General features: G+C 49.6%; 1 protein-coding gene across 1 annotated transcript in view; it reads left to right on the top strand.

The window, feature by feature from the left end:
• The first annotated feature begins 3,295 nt into the window (after positions 1-3,295).
• The window catches only part of LOC144133422 (uncharacterized), a 363,299-nt gene continuing 351,877 nt past the window's right edge, over positions 3,296-14,717 (top strand). Inside the window, exon 1 of the mRNA XM_077666514.1 lies at positions 3,296-4,339. Coding sequence (XP_077522640.1) covers positions 4,105-4,339 — 235 coding nt within the window. The 5' untranslated portion in view covers positions 3,296-4,104. The remainder of the gene's footprint in view (positions 4,340-14,717) is intronic.

The following is a 14,717-nucleotide window of genomic DNA, read 5'->3' as shown; positions in this document are numbered from 1 at the left end:
TGTATGCATGAACAGTAATGAGCAGTTCCGCGTTGCAATAGCTAACATTATATAGTCAGGTGCTATTTAATTACTTATGTAACTACTGTGTTTTCTTTACTTTTTTGTGTTTTATAACTCGCCCTCCCTAATGCTTCTGGCTCTGAGAGGTATAATAAATTAAATTCGCACCAAGCCTGCGCCCAAACACAGCATTCGCATGAGAACAAAATTCCTAATTTCTCTGAGCAACCACACTGAGGAGGGCATATAACTGAAGGATTCTCAGAGAAATTAGGTTTTCCGCTAGTGCCGCGCCCACACGCGGCAACCGGGGATTTACATTTCCTGTAAATTCTCGATACCAATCCAGGGAGACCAAATCATACCAACAGACTCATTGGGCTGTACGTGAAGTATCCGCAGAAAAATATCTGGGCAGCTGGGTCGAAACAATTTATTTTTTTTTTGCAGCGGTCCAAAGTTTTTAGGTTTCGCGAATTTCGGAAAACCGACCCATCCACCAAGTTGGCGTTGTAATTATTTTTTCGGGAAAGGACTTTTTTTTTTTTTTAGTGCGAAAGGACTTCTAGCTGCACTTCCCTGGTTTCAGCGGCGTGTGCCTGCGTGAAGGCTCCTAGTAACGAGTGTAACTGGCTCACTGGGTCAGTGGACACTTCATGATAAACACCTTTGAAGTACGTGGTACTTTCGTACTTTCGCACAACATTTCGGGGTTAGCAATGCTAAACCGCCAGGCATTTTCTTTTGTAGCGAAAGCTACACTGGCCACGAACTCACAGTTTCACCGTGCTCGCAGTCCCACCGTGGTCGCACCGTACCACGTCACTGGTCACGTGACCAACCGCGTGATGAAGCACGTGACCAGCCACGGCGGTCTGCAATCAAGATTGACCAAGGCTAACCAAGCTATGCCTTAGCTTTCGCTACGCATATCCTGGCATAGCCGAGCTAAGCCACTGCCATTTTTTTTTAACTAAGCTCCGACATGTTCTTCCGGATGCACTTCCATTATTACGGTTTTTTTTTTTTCGTTGGAATTAAAAATGTCGACCCGACATGCGTGTTCCATCTCTCATGGACAGACCCAGAAGAAGCTAACATCGTGTTTGCGCTGTCGGTGCACTCTATAAATATCGCCGAGTGGGCGAATTTGTTGCGACATTCCCATTACCCCTGTAGTGAAGGCTCAGGAGTTACAGGTTTATAATTAAATCAATGGCAAGGCTATTGGGTACAAGAACGAGGTTCATCCGTATCCGCTGAAATCTACTCTAAACACGAAAGGAGTAAACAGGAAGTCAGCTGTCCTCTAGCTCAATCCCGTTTATAAAAGAGACTGCGTTAGAGGTAATTTACTCTCCTTTTATACTCCCTTTTTACTCCCATATAGGCGTATTCGTGACTAGACTCTTTATTCTAGCGGTGAACGCTGGAGCTTCTGCTGCAGCATAGTTAGAACGTTGTCACATGTTCAGATATGGCTTTGTGAACCACTTTAAAATTCCCAAGGGCATAGTTGCGTCGCCTAGCGGCATGCAGAAAGCATAAACCGGCGCAGTATCGACCGACGTAAGAGTTTAAGCATGCAGTCTACGAAGTCCAAACACGGTCTGCGGAAAGTGTCGATCGGAAGCACACACTGCTGCACCCGAAGCTGGTTATTTGTGCTGCCTATCGTTGTTTCAGTCTCATTATCGGAGACATTCCGGTGTGTTCGCGAGCCTCAACTTGGTCCCATGCATAAAGCTTTCCTAGAGCTCCACTTAATTTGCGACTGGCAGCAGCAGCTGACACTTCGCCTGCGACTTCTGCATATTGTATACTAAATACCTTGCTCGGGGTAATTTCTTGCGTTTTTCACAGCGCGCCAACGCTGAAAATATTTTCAGCACCTTAAATTCGTTGTTCTTCGTAGGGTAATAACTCCGAAAGCTGGGTTCATTTCATACCGGTTGCATTAATTCAGAACCATATTTGGGGGATTTGTGCCATACAGCAGACGCATAGAGGGCCCTTTCTAGCTACTGTCTTTTTTTTATAGTAAGTATAATGATGCGTCAATGAGGTGCAGGAGGCCTATTGATTGATTCCCCCAGTTTGAAAAGCGTGATTGTAAACAAATGGGTCGACCTATAGGCGAATAACTACAGTACTTAGGTTTATCCTCGCAAGAAGGAGAAAAAACGAGCAGTCGACATTTTTCCTGCTTTGAAAAACAGTTACAACCAATGAAGAAACAAACGCAGTGAATGCATTGTGTTATGGATGAATGTCTATATTGACACAGTGAATATCAACACGGCAAATAAAATGGCGAGAAATGCGAGCGTTGTCTGAGCGTGCAGAAACACACCCATGCATTAATGCGCGCAGCTTTTGCAGACTGCGCAAAAATACAGGGCAATAAGCACTTTTCCATCTCCACCTGCAAGAATTTAAACACAAAGGCTCGAGTGATATGCAGTGCCCCGCCTAGCCGCTGCACTGTAGCTCAATTACGTGCGGTAAGCGCCACAGCCCCCTATAGTGAGCCCGAACAATTCAATATTCGATCAAGCACGGCGTGCGTCTGTTACAAATTTCTTCAGACCGGCCGAGGAACGTCAGCTTCGTAACTCAAGGACGACGCGCTTTGGCGCGGCTGTGGACTCGTACCAACTTTGTTTACTGCTCCTAGATGGCGCCACAAGCCTCGTTATCAGTCATCACTGCGGGTGGCTCAAACAAAGCGTTAAAAAAATGCGATCGTAAACATCGTTATCATGACGAACGTTAGAAAAGGGTTTACTGCAGAAACTCCTAAATCCCGCAACGTTGCCGTTGCTGTGCTGTTGCCGTAGGCTTGACGAAAAGCGACCGGACCGAGACCTGCAGCACAGCACTACGAGGCACAGACATGACGTTCAGAGCTCCTTAAGCATACCTGATCATACCAATCACGACTTCCTGTAACAAAATCAAGCACTGAGATTTCTCCAAAAGTTTAGATTATAGCTGACTTTAATGCTACTTGTGGTAGGAAATCAAACTGCTCAGGAAGCTTACGCCCATGACAGATATCAAACATGAAAAGTGAAGCTTAAGAAACGTCAATAATAGTTAAATTTGCAGCTCATTGGTGGCGCAACTATCTGCAAAACTCCAAGTTTATTTGCGGATGGTGTCTGGTTCTTCTATTAGGTGTGTCGCACTCCGTTCTACGCAAGCCAGAGCATTTCTTGTCGCTCCTCAATACCAGATGGCGCCACAGCCGCTACTCCGGGGCGCTCGCCGCCGCAAGCCCGCGCTCAACGTCGGCGCTGCGGCAGCAGCTCTGGAACAGCGGCGCCCCAGCGATCCACCGCGCAAGCGAAGAGCGACGCAGCGAATCGTTTATCAACACGGGCGAGCAGAAAACGTCCGCGCCCTGCGGTGACTGCACGCGCCGCCGCAGTTATTCCACGGTCGGCGAGGGAAGGGCGAGCTCGCGTCTGAAGGCGGCGTGCTTCCACCGGTGCTGCAGGAACGGCGGCTCGGCGCTAGCGGTGGTCGGCAAGACCCGCTCGGCGCCGTCTTGGGTTCTGTTTTCCTTGCCGTGTTTGTTGAAACGCGTTGTTACGGTACTCCCGTGTGACTGTGGTGTGCTCTCTCGTGCTCACTCGTGACAAGTGCGTGCATCTCCGTGTGTGCAGGTGTGGGTGTGTGCGCTCGCTCGCTGCGTTTAGCAGCGGCGGCGGACGTCGTCAGCGTTTTACGACTCTCTTCGTCCTCGACGCCCCGGTCTCCGCAACGTTGGGGCGGCAAGCGAAGAAGGAAAAAGACCTACGATCGGCGGTCTTTGCTGGCGTAAACGACTACGACGGACGAACTGTCCGGGCTTGGCGACGGAGCTTGCGTGATCCGTCGATCGCCGGTGGCGTTGACGAACGAGGTAGTCGAAGGGAGCACCAGAGGGTCGCGCTGCTGCAGCTACAACCTTCGCCGCTCAGCTGACGGCGACGCTGAGACCATCTCGACCACCACGCTACTGCTACTACTACGTTACTACTACCATGCCCCAGTGCGCGCGGCGGCGGTGAATCGCTGTCGGCGCGCCCGTCGGATTAGCGCGGCGTTGGCGGCATGAGCGTGTTCTTCACGAGCATGGAGGACGTTTCGATGGAGCCGCGACCGCTCTCCGGCAGCGAGAAATCAGCCTCGGCGCCGACCACGCCGACCGAAACGACTCGGATGGCAGCTCACGGCGCCGCCTTGGCATCGGCGCTCAAACGCCGCAGCAAGGGACACCGCGTCAACTTTCCGACCGACGACTGCATCGTCACCGGCTACGTCGAACCGCCCAATCCGTGGAATAACGGTGGGTCGAAGTTTCCATTGCTATCGGTAGCGAGACATCGAATAATACACAAACGTCGCGTGCACCTTTTACGTGCACACTCGATCGGCCAGCTTTCCGGTTGCAACCGTCTTTGATTTAAGTTTTCCCCATTCCCGATTCAGAAAGGCCGGTTTTGCGTAACACTGGACGATCATTATAGACGACCCTGTAAGGTAATATGCGAAGGGTTGTCGGCGCGGAATATATGAACAGTGAATTTTTCGAACCCGGTCAACACCCGCTCACTGCGGCGGTGAAAGGTCGCTGTTTGACGGCCGATAAGGATAACTCAGCGGGCGTCTTCCTTCCGATTGCATCCTCGGAATATTTCTTCACCTCTCTGGTGCTTTATGTTGAGACTGCTCTGGAGTGTCTTGTGGACTCTGCGCGGAGCACTGATGAGAATAAATATTAGTTACAGCCATATTACTGCCAAGTTCTGTTGTCACTGCCATGCAAGAACGTCGCTTAATGTTGCTCTGCTTTTTGTGGACTTCATTAGGCACTTTAGAGATGAAGTCTGTTCAAAGTTGGCGCTAAGCTCGCTGCGGGTCCCCACATAATATATGCTACCGATGCTGCCCTGCGTGTGCGGCGGGGACCATTAATATTAGATAGTGCGCCGAATGACGAGAATGCGTGGGTTGGCCTGCGGGAGGAGCGAAGTGCCGTGATTGTTGGTCGGCAAGGGCGTGCTTCCCGCGAATCGGACTTGCTTTATTTGTCGACGTGCCAATGTTGCGACACATATCGAAGCCGCTTTCGTAGAAGTGCGTTCGAGCCGGAAAAACTTCCATTCTCCGTATCTCACGTTGTCCGCGGTGGATTGGGAGCTGTGAGTTTCGAGGGGACGTTTTTCGTGACCTACGTGGTTGGCTCACGAGTGCGTAGGTGTAGCAGCAAGCCTTCGCACTTGTAGCTTGCGCAGCACGGCGATCAAGTAGAGAGACGGCATCATTTTTTTTGTATTCTTTTCTGTTTTTGAAGATGCAGCCGCCGGCTAAAATGAAAATATACCCTGCCTCCTCTGAGTGCTCGGCTCTGGAAAGGAGGAAAGGCGAGCGCGGGCGTCTTGGAAGCGGTCGATATAGCGAGTCAGCTGCTGCTAGGCGGAAGCGACCGACGTAGCAATCGCTGCTCGAATGAGCCTTATTTAGAGTGTTTTGAAAGAGATGGAAGTTGTGCGCGGACAGTGAGCGATATTCGTAATGGCTGTGCGTGATTGCAATAACCGTTTGGCGGCGACCAGTTTTGAAGAAGAAAAATCGATCGGACGTATTTCCGACGTGGCTTCGAGTTTTGTAATAACTCCCGCTCTTTGAACGCGGTCTTCGCGGATACCTTGGCAACACGGTAATACAGTGCCGCTTTCGACATGCCTTCGACAGAGATCGCGGGCTTCGTATACGCACATTGTAAAAGCGGTACTTGAACAGGTTTTAGTTTCTATTGGATTTAACGTCCCAAAGCGACTCGGGCTGTGAGGGACGCCGTAGTGGAGGGCTCCGGAAATTTCGACCACTGCACTGACATCGCATGGTACACGGGCCTCTAGAATTTCGCCTCCATCGAAATTCGACCGCCGCGTCCGGGATCGAACCCGCGTCTTTCGGGTCAGCAGCCGAATACTATGACCACTGCAGCGGCGGTGTACTTGAACATGCGATACTTTGCAATAGGAAATTTATAGTGTCCGTTCTAGCTATTAGACTTATTTGTCAGGGTAAGTAAAGCGCGTTCTTGGACGAAAGCGTTATCAGTATTGGTTGCCCCAATATATCGTTTATTCAAATACTGGTTACATTGGGCATCTGCTTGAAATACGTTGTTTGCCAATATTGGTTGGGTACGGTTACCAATATATGATTTTATCGTATATATTCTTGGTTGGAATATATTTTATGTCCGAACAATGGTTATCCAGTATGATTCGGACTTAAAGCACACGGCAGAGGAATGCTCATCTGTACCTCTCGCTTCGTTCTTTGAGTGTGTTCCGCTTCAAGCGTTCATCACTTGTAGGTCCAATCAGTCGTGGACCTATTTGTGCTACGAACATACGCTGGTGTGACCACTTGACGTTTTCATACCACAGGTTGCGAGACATCTGTGTGAACTGGGGACATCTGCGTAACTGCTTTGAGAAACCTGCAGGTCTGTGCGTTAGAGGCTGGCTTTGATGAGTAGAAAGCTCCTCCTTACATCGTAATTCGGCGCTGGCGGCACACAGTTGGCTGGAGAGATTAAGTTAGTTCGTACCGCTGTCACGAGCAGACATACAGACGACGTGTGCCGAAACGGCGAGGAGATCGGAAATCCTGCATATTTGTTCTGGCGCGAGCATTGACCTTGAGCGATTGAGAGAGGCGACAGCGAAAAATTCCTCCCGTTTGCTTGATGCGTGTGGTTTGTCTGAAATGACGTGCTTTTCACTAGTATCTTAATAGAATAAAATGGAATAGGCTGCAAGCTTTATCGTCCGCAATACTCACATATTAATTTTCTGCCGCACCTAAGCACCTCGGTGTTTGTGGGTAGCCCGACAGAACAAGTGCACACCATACACAGGACAACGAAACCAAGATGCATAGGGGTATGTTTCTAATATTTTTTTTAATTTGTGGTGTTGATTAATGGGAGAATGATAATTAGTATCCTTCTCCCATTAATCAACACCACAAAAAATATAAACATTCCCCTATGCACCTTGGTTTCGGTGGCTGTGTTAGCTTCCTTCACACACACACACACACACACACACACACACACACACACACACACACACACACACACACACACACACACACACACACACACACACACACACACACACACACACACACACACACACACACACACACACACACACACACACACACACACATGCGCGTGCGTGTTCTGTTTTCGTTCGTTTCGCTGTTGCTGCTCACTGGACTCGAGCAGACAGGCAGGACGATAACGCCGCTGACGGTCGCGGACGTGAGGGTGCTGCAAAGCGTTCGGGCGGCCATGCAGCCCCAGAGCCGGGCGGTTAGCGTAGTAGGTATAGAGAGAGAGAGAGCAAGTTCCGCCACAGCTGTTCTTCTCTGTGGAGGCGCTTGTTGTGCCAGGGGAGGCGACCTTGGAAAGGGAGAAAGGGAGGGGTGGGTGGCACCACTGTATTCAGGAGAGGGCGCTTGCCTGCTTCTCGGCATTTCTCGGAGAGTTACCGGCGCTCTCGGAAGCCGGTGCAGCAGCCAGCCAGCCAGCTAGGGAGTCTCAAGCCAGATGGCGTGCAAGAAACGCGGGGGCAAAGTGAGGCCGCGCGAATCTTTGCCCGCCAAAAGGAAAGGGTTATTATGATGGCTCGCTGCACACTTGAGGGTACGAAAGGAGAGGGAGAGAGCACGTAGAAACTTACTTGAAGTTCTTAGCCAAAGTTTAGAAGACTAGAAAGAGGCGCTGCACATACGCTGCAGTGCTGCATTTTCTGCCTTGCCCACTAGTCTAATTTAGAGTAACTTTTGCGGGGCGAGTTGGTGCATGTCTATTAAGAATGAGTTGGGCGTACACAAAAGACGACGCAGGGAAACGATGAAGACGGAAAGAGCGCAAATCGTTTTCCTGTGTTCGTCTTTTATGTGCGCGCAACTCGTTCCTAACAACTAGTCTAACTAGCGCAGCTTTCCCTTTTGGAATAACCGAACTCATCAACATTCCTAAACCCCTGGAGAGGGCTTGAATGAATAGTAGCATTAGAAGCGGTTGCTGCCTTTACCGGAAGTGACGCCAGTTCCCTCCAGCCAATGGGTGAATTTTCTGACCAAGGACACATTTCTTTTCCGGGATGAGGCTTTAATGCTGTCGCATCGATGAATGAGTGGATGAATGAATGTGTGCGTGTGTGTGTGTGTGTGTGTGTGTGTGTGTGTGTGTGTGTGTGTGTGTGTGTGTGTGTGTGTGTGTGTGTGTGTGTGTGTGTGTGTGTGTCGCGCGGTCAGCCTTTCTTGTTGCATGAAAGTACATACGGGAGATATATCTATACAGGTAGCGCCAGTTGCATCACACGGCAGCGAATAGGGGTGACGTCACTGGGTTCTCAGCTGAGTCGTCACACTACGGCGGCGAACAGCCAAGCTGCGTAACGTGGGAAAAGAATAAATAAATAAATAAACCGTCCAAACACAGCTGTTGTCCCGTGGAAATAGGACTCCCAGTGTGCACTTTCGTGTACAGATTGCCTGCGCAGCGGAATGTCCGGCCGAGCAGTTTATTTTTTATTTTTTGCGCCTTGCTTAATACGGCCGCGCGTGAACCCCGTGAGGCCCTGCGTCCAACTTAGGATGCAGACTCTACTGAAGTGCACAGTTTTCGTTCTTGTGAAGAAAAGAATATGAATTCCTCACAGCGTCGGTGAACTGCGATTCCAGGCACATTTATGAAAGCATTCCGTGTTAATTTCTACGAATTGAAACGGCCTCCCGTTACATCGCTCACTTCAAAAGCTAAGCTTGCCATAAAAACAACCTTGACGTTTTCAACGTGTGCACTGCTGCATGACGAAATCATTTTTGATGTCACTATTCATTTAGAGCGTGCTTGTGGATAAGCGCAGGTTTGTAATTTTAAGAATTAGATCCTGGCATGTTTTGGCTAGCTGGTAGCTTTGAAGCAGTTTTTTTTTTTTTAAGTCCCAATTTCTTGAAGGCAGACATGCGCCTAACGGCAACACCGGCGCATTTTTCTGCGCGCCGTTTTTCAGTCGGCCAGTACTATTGAATTGAGTTCGATTGCATATAGAATGCAGTTCGACAACGTGAAAGCATGCAGCCACAGGTATCACGGCATTAAAGGTACGTACCCCTTCCCGAAATTTTGTTATGTCCATATTTTGAACTGCAGGTTTTCATTTTTTTTGTATATGTTTCGCGAATACAAATGTTTCTTGTATGGTACTGGAACCAGGGACGTCGAAATACTGTAAGTTAGAACGTTTCTGCCACCTTTCCATGCCCTGGTCATTACGGTGGTCAGATGGGTGCAGCGTTAATTTCCGATGACGCAACAATTACGTCATTTTGTTCTCTCAGCGTATGGAGACGCCACTATTTATTCAAGTTTCAGTGGCAGCAATTGAGTGGAATGTTACTTAATTTAATTTTTACTACTTGTTTGCGAGGAGCTTCGACGTTTCTATCCGCGCAGAAGTCAGCGACGGTTGACGTGCAATTCAAGCTTTAAAAATATTAAAAAAAAACACCTCGTCGCTTCTCTGTGTCCGTCCGTAAAAGAAACTTCGAGGCCTAACCTGCCGGGCTGCTCGCCGAGTGCGCGCGGTCTGTTAGAGCGAGCCGACGAACTTCTCTCGTCAGAGATTTCCGAGTCCGCTTATCCACCGACGACAGACCTTTCTGTAGTATTGTAGTAATTTTCTGTACTACTCTAGAATTTTCCTGCAGTATGTTTCTTCAGCCTCTGTCCCTGGGACGAGGGACAGCACAGTACTGTACAGAAAATTCTGTCATCGCTACAAGTTCATAGCCGAAAACGGTACAAAAAAAAAAATTCTCCTGTGACGGCAGAAAATTTTCTTTCGTTTTTTCGACCGGTTCGTACACACTAAGCACAAATACGCCTACATGGAAGTAAAAAGGGAGTAAACTCTCCTCCGCTAGAGGGACTGCTTACTCCCTTTTTTACTCCTCTCTGTTTCGAGTGTACTGATCTATTGGTCTCGCTGCGCGCTCCGCCTTTTCATGCTTATTTTCCTGATTGCTGCGCTTGCACGGCTCTTCGTCGAGAGCAAAAACGAGCGCAAAAACACCGACACGCAGAGACGCCCTTCCTGTCTGTAAAGGCGCGATCGTTCCCTGCCTCGCGCGGTGGCGATGCAGATAGAGCCGCTGCCGCCTCTGCCAACGACTCTTCGGAGGATCGGGTGGAAAAGTTTTGCGCCCCAGTGACCGGACTGACCCCCCTCCCGCCGCTCCTCTCAGCATCGACCGAGCGTCGCGGGAAACATTTTCGTCGAGAGGGAAACCCCGCCGCTTCGCGTTTCTGCGAGCGGCAGCGCGAGCTTAGATTTAACACGTTCGACGCTCCTGACGCGAAGGTTGCGCAAATGTGGGCCAAGTCTGGTCTGTTTGCTTATTCAGCCTTGTGTATGGGGCGCTCTTCTCTTTCGGATCGTCTCTACACGCTCACCGGGGGTGGGGTACCATCAATAAAGCAGCGGAAGAAAACCGTTCGGTTGCTTGCTGCTCACCGGCCTTGAAAGCCGTCGATGCGACGTTTCACAGACTGGGACGCGTGACCCGCGAGTCGGCCAAGGGTGCCCGTCGTTGCAATGTTTTACCGGCTTCCGCTTTCGCGACTACTACTACTACTACTACTACTACTACTACTACTACTACTACTACTACTACTTTCACCCCCATTACTATTGCTGCTACTCCTCCTCTCTCAGCCGCCGCAGTGGCTCAGCGGTTATGGCGCTCGGCTGCTCACCCCAAAGACGCGGGTACGATCCCTGCCGCGGCGGTCGAATTTCGATGGAGGCGAAATTGTAGAGGTCCGTGTGCTGTGCGATGTCAGTGCACGTTAAAGAACCCCAGGTGGTCTAAATATGCGGAGCTCTTCGCTACGGCGTCCCTCATAGCCTGAGTCTCTTTGGGACGTTAAAACCCTCATAAACCAACCAACCAATCTTCTTCTCTCTCATTGATATTAAATCTACTGCTAACTATAGCTGCTACCACTAGCACTGTTACCACTACTGACTTATACTATCAGACTCAGGATTAAGTTGAAGGCTGTAAATTTTCAGTGTGCCCAGTGTAATGTGCTAGACTACGTTGGCGAGAAAAAGTCATCTACCTTCTTCTATCCCCTTTCAATACCTCCCTTCGTTCTTCTTCCCACTTGTAGGGTAGCATACTGGGCGCTGCTATATAGTTAACCTCCCTGCCTTTCCGATCATCATTCTCTCTCTATACTATCACTAATACTGCTATACTGCCTCTATTGCTAACACTACTACTGCTAGTACTAATCTTTCTGTTACTGATGCTGCTACTACTGCTGCCAATTTTGGTTATGTACCGCGTACTTACGTATTATCGTCTTTTTTCTCTTTTTTGTTGCGAGTGCGGCAGCGCTACGCGTTGCTCTTGGGCACTTCACTAAAAATCTGGCTGACTGATCTGCAAAATATACTTTCGGACCCGATGCATGGCTTGCTGCGTGCAGGGCTGTGTGTGACCTTTAATTCGTGCGGTGGGAGATGTGTGCAGAAAATAGGGCGCGAAAGTGTACGTTTAAATCATTAAAAAAATAACTCGTGCGTACTTGCCGCTGGCGAGATTGCTGCGTTTTAAATTTAAGAGTGAAAAAATACGGCGAACGACCGATCGAATCGTGCTCGGAAGGGAGAAACGCAGGGGAAGTTCGGCTCGAGAAGCGAACCTTAATTATTTCATACGAAAGAGGGGAGAGAGAGAGAAAGAGGAGGAGGAGGAGGAGAGAACGCTACCGAAAAATCTCGCATCCGCTGTGAAATTGCTTCGGCTTGTGCTTTGAAAAGCAATCCTTACGCGGGGACGCGGGCCAGAGGGCGCGTGTATTTTCCTTTCTTTCCCCCATCAATTCGTGACGCGATCATCGGTGCGTGTGGAGCGCGGCTGAGGAAGTAATGAGTTCTGCACGGGGAGAATTGTTAGACCCTCGTCCAGCCCACTCTTGGTGCTCATGAGCAGCGACAAGTTCATTAGTTGGCGCATAATGAACGGCATAAGCGCCGCTGCACGAATAGACCGGTGTTCTTCTGTTAACGCGTGAGCGTATAGGCCTATACATGTGTTCGCGTTGTACCGGTTACGCGGATACAGCGGCGCTGTTATTAGCATATATGCGATGAGAACATTTCCGACGTGAAATTTTAGCATACACAAGCAGGTTCCCATCGGCGAACGCGCTCCGCATATGCACCAATGACGCGAAATTAGCACCGTAGCAATTTTTAAGCCTGAAAAGTAGCGCGCCTGACATTTCGAGGTGAGCCTGTTTTTTTTTTTTTCTGTACAGGTATAATGCGACGCGCCTGTAGCCAACTGACTCAGCTCTTCACTCTGCTGAACTTCGTATAAAGAGAGAGAGAGAGAGAAAATAAACATTTAATTGTAAAAAGAAGACCGAAGCGAATTGTGGGTGGAGTCCTCAGTCCAAGACTCAGTGGCTTCCGCCGACGCTTTGGCGATGGCGACTAGCGCCTCCTGGTGTACCAGGGTGCCCCTGGACAGCGGATTAGGATTAGCCGTGGATGTAAAGAGAACGTATACTCATTGCTGATTTAGTTGGGAAATGAGGTAAGAGGGGGGGGGGGGGGGTCATATTTGGTATGTGTTATGTGAGGTTTACCGTCCCAAAGCGGCACATGGAAGCTATGAGAGACGCCGTATTGGAGGGCTCCAGAATAATGGAGGTTTTTAGCATCTATAGCTACCGCTTACCGCCTACCGCGCGGCGCCATTGCGCACTCGCCAATTATTATTATTATTAATAATAATAATAATAATAATAATAATAATAATAATAATAATAATTGGTTTTGGGGGGAAATGAAATGGCACAGTATCTGTCTCATATATCGTTGGACACCTGAACCGCGCCGTAAGCGAAGGGATAAAGGAGGGAGTGAAAGAAGAAAGGACGAAAGGGGTGCAGTAGTGGAGGGCTCCGGAATAATTTCGACCACCTGGGGATCTTTAACGTGCACTGACATCGCACAGCACACGGGCGCCTTAGCGTTTCGCCTCCATCGAAACGCGGCCGGCGCGGTGGGGTTCGAGCCCGGGCACTCCGGATCAGTAGCCGAACGCCTTAACCACTGAGCCACCCCGGCGGGTCTATACACCATGCACGCCCTTCCCAGGTGTGCGGCGTCGGTTTCACACGGCCTTCACTTTGCAAGGCGGCCGATGGCTGCCAGTTCTTGACTTTTTTTTATTTTCAGTAGTACGGGAGGGCCTTCACGTAACAGGCTCCTCGGGACACGCTCTCCTTCACCTCGAAATTATACCGCTTCCCGTATGCGCTCGATGGCGTGACACGGCCGTTGTTATTTATTGCGTACCCACGCATAGTTTTCGATGCTGTTGCCTCCGTGCATAATGGGCATTCGCGCTCGGCAATTAGGCGTGTGCGGGTAACGTAACTCGCATCGCGTGGCGGAAGCTACGCGGGCGCGATACTGCGGGTTTCATGCATGTTGTTGTTGTCCCTTACAAAAATGGTCTACAGACAGTCTATAGACTTCTTACAGCCTGTAACGCCTTCCTATAGATATTCCTTTGAGTTTATTCATAGTCTATATACTATACTGTACTATAATTTCCGGAGCCTTTCACTACGGCGTCCTTCATAGCCTGAGTCGATTTGGACGTTAAACCCTCATAAACAAAACAAAACCTATACTATACTGTGCTATGCTATACTATACTATACTATAGCAGGGGCCGGCAGAAGGTTAGGTGGGCGTATGAGATAAAGAAGTTCGCAGGCATAGTGTGGGCGAAGCTGGCAAAGGACAGGGTTAATTAGAGAGACATGGGAGAGGCCTCTGCCCTGCAGTGGGTGTAGTCAGGCTGATGATGATAATGATGAGTCTATATACTGTCTATAGAGAAAAGTGTACTGTGTACGGCCATAAATCTATATATATATTGTGTATAGACTGTCTATAGGATTTGTATTGCCTATAGACTCTTCTCTACGGTTTGACTATAGAGAGTCTATAGACCCTATAGACAGAAGTCTATGGACAGTCTATGGACTGTCTAAAGACATTTTTGTAAGGGGTCGCATCTAAAGCGATGGCACATGCACGCGATGGTGACTGTCTTGCGTTTTCGTATACGGGCGGCACGGCTTGGGCCACGAACCGAGCAGCTGCTGTGCGGTCTCGCCGGCCCCGTTGCCGGGCGTTCGTCTCGTGTGAGATCGACAGGTGTTGCGAGTCAGCTTCGACGGGAAGAGGAACGAGGTCTCGTCGCACGCGGCCAGACGCAGACACATCGGGTCGCCGTGTTTGGCACGTGACGCGGAGACGGCACGGATTGTGACGGCACGTGATTGCGCAGAGCCGGGAGACCTCCTCGTATATGTGTGCAATGCGCGGCCGTGGCAACAAAGTCAGGGAGCACTGAAGTCACCTTGCGCGTATCAAGGCGGAAGCCTTTGTGTCGTCCTGTTGAGCTCTCTAGAACGCTCCTGACATTCCTTTGAGTGCCTTTCATTGCTGTACTTTGTGAATGAACTTCACTTCTCGAGTTAGTTTCGGTTTGAAGTTACGACATACTACAACTTCGTTATATCCGGAGTG

Source organism: Amblyomma americanum, chromosome 5, assembly GCF_052857255.1.
Source record: "Amblyomma americanum isolate KBUSLIRL-KWMA chromosome 5, ASM5285725v1, whole genome shotgun sequence".
Taxonomy (NCBI): Eukaryota; Metazoa; Arthropoda; class Arachnida; order Ixodida; family Ixodidae; genus Amblyomma; species Amblyomma americanum.
The sequence above is the reverse complement of the archived record's forward strand: the minus strand, read 5'-3'. Positions and strand labels throughout refer to the sequence as shown.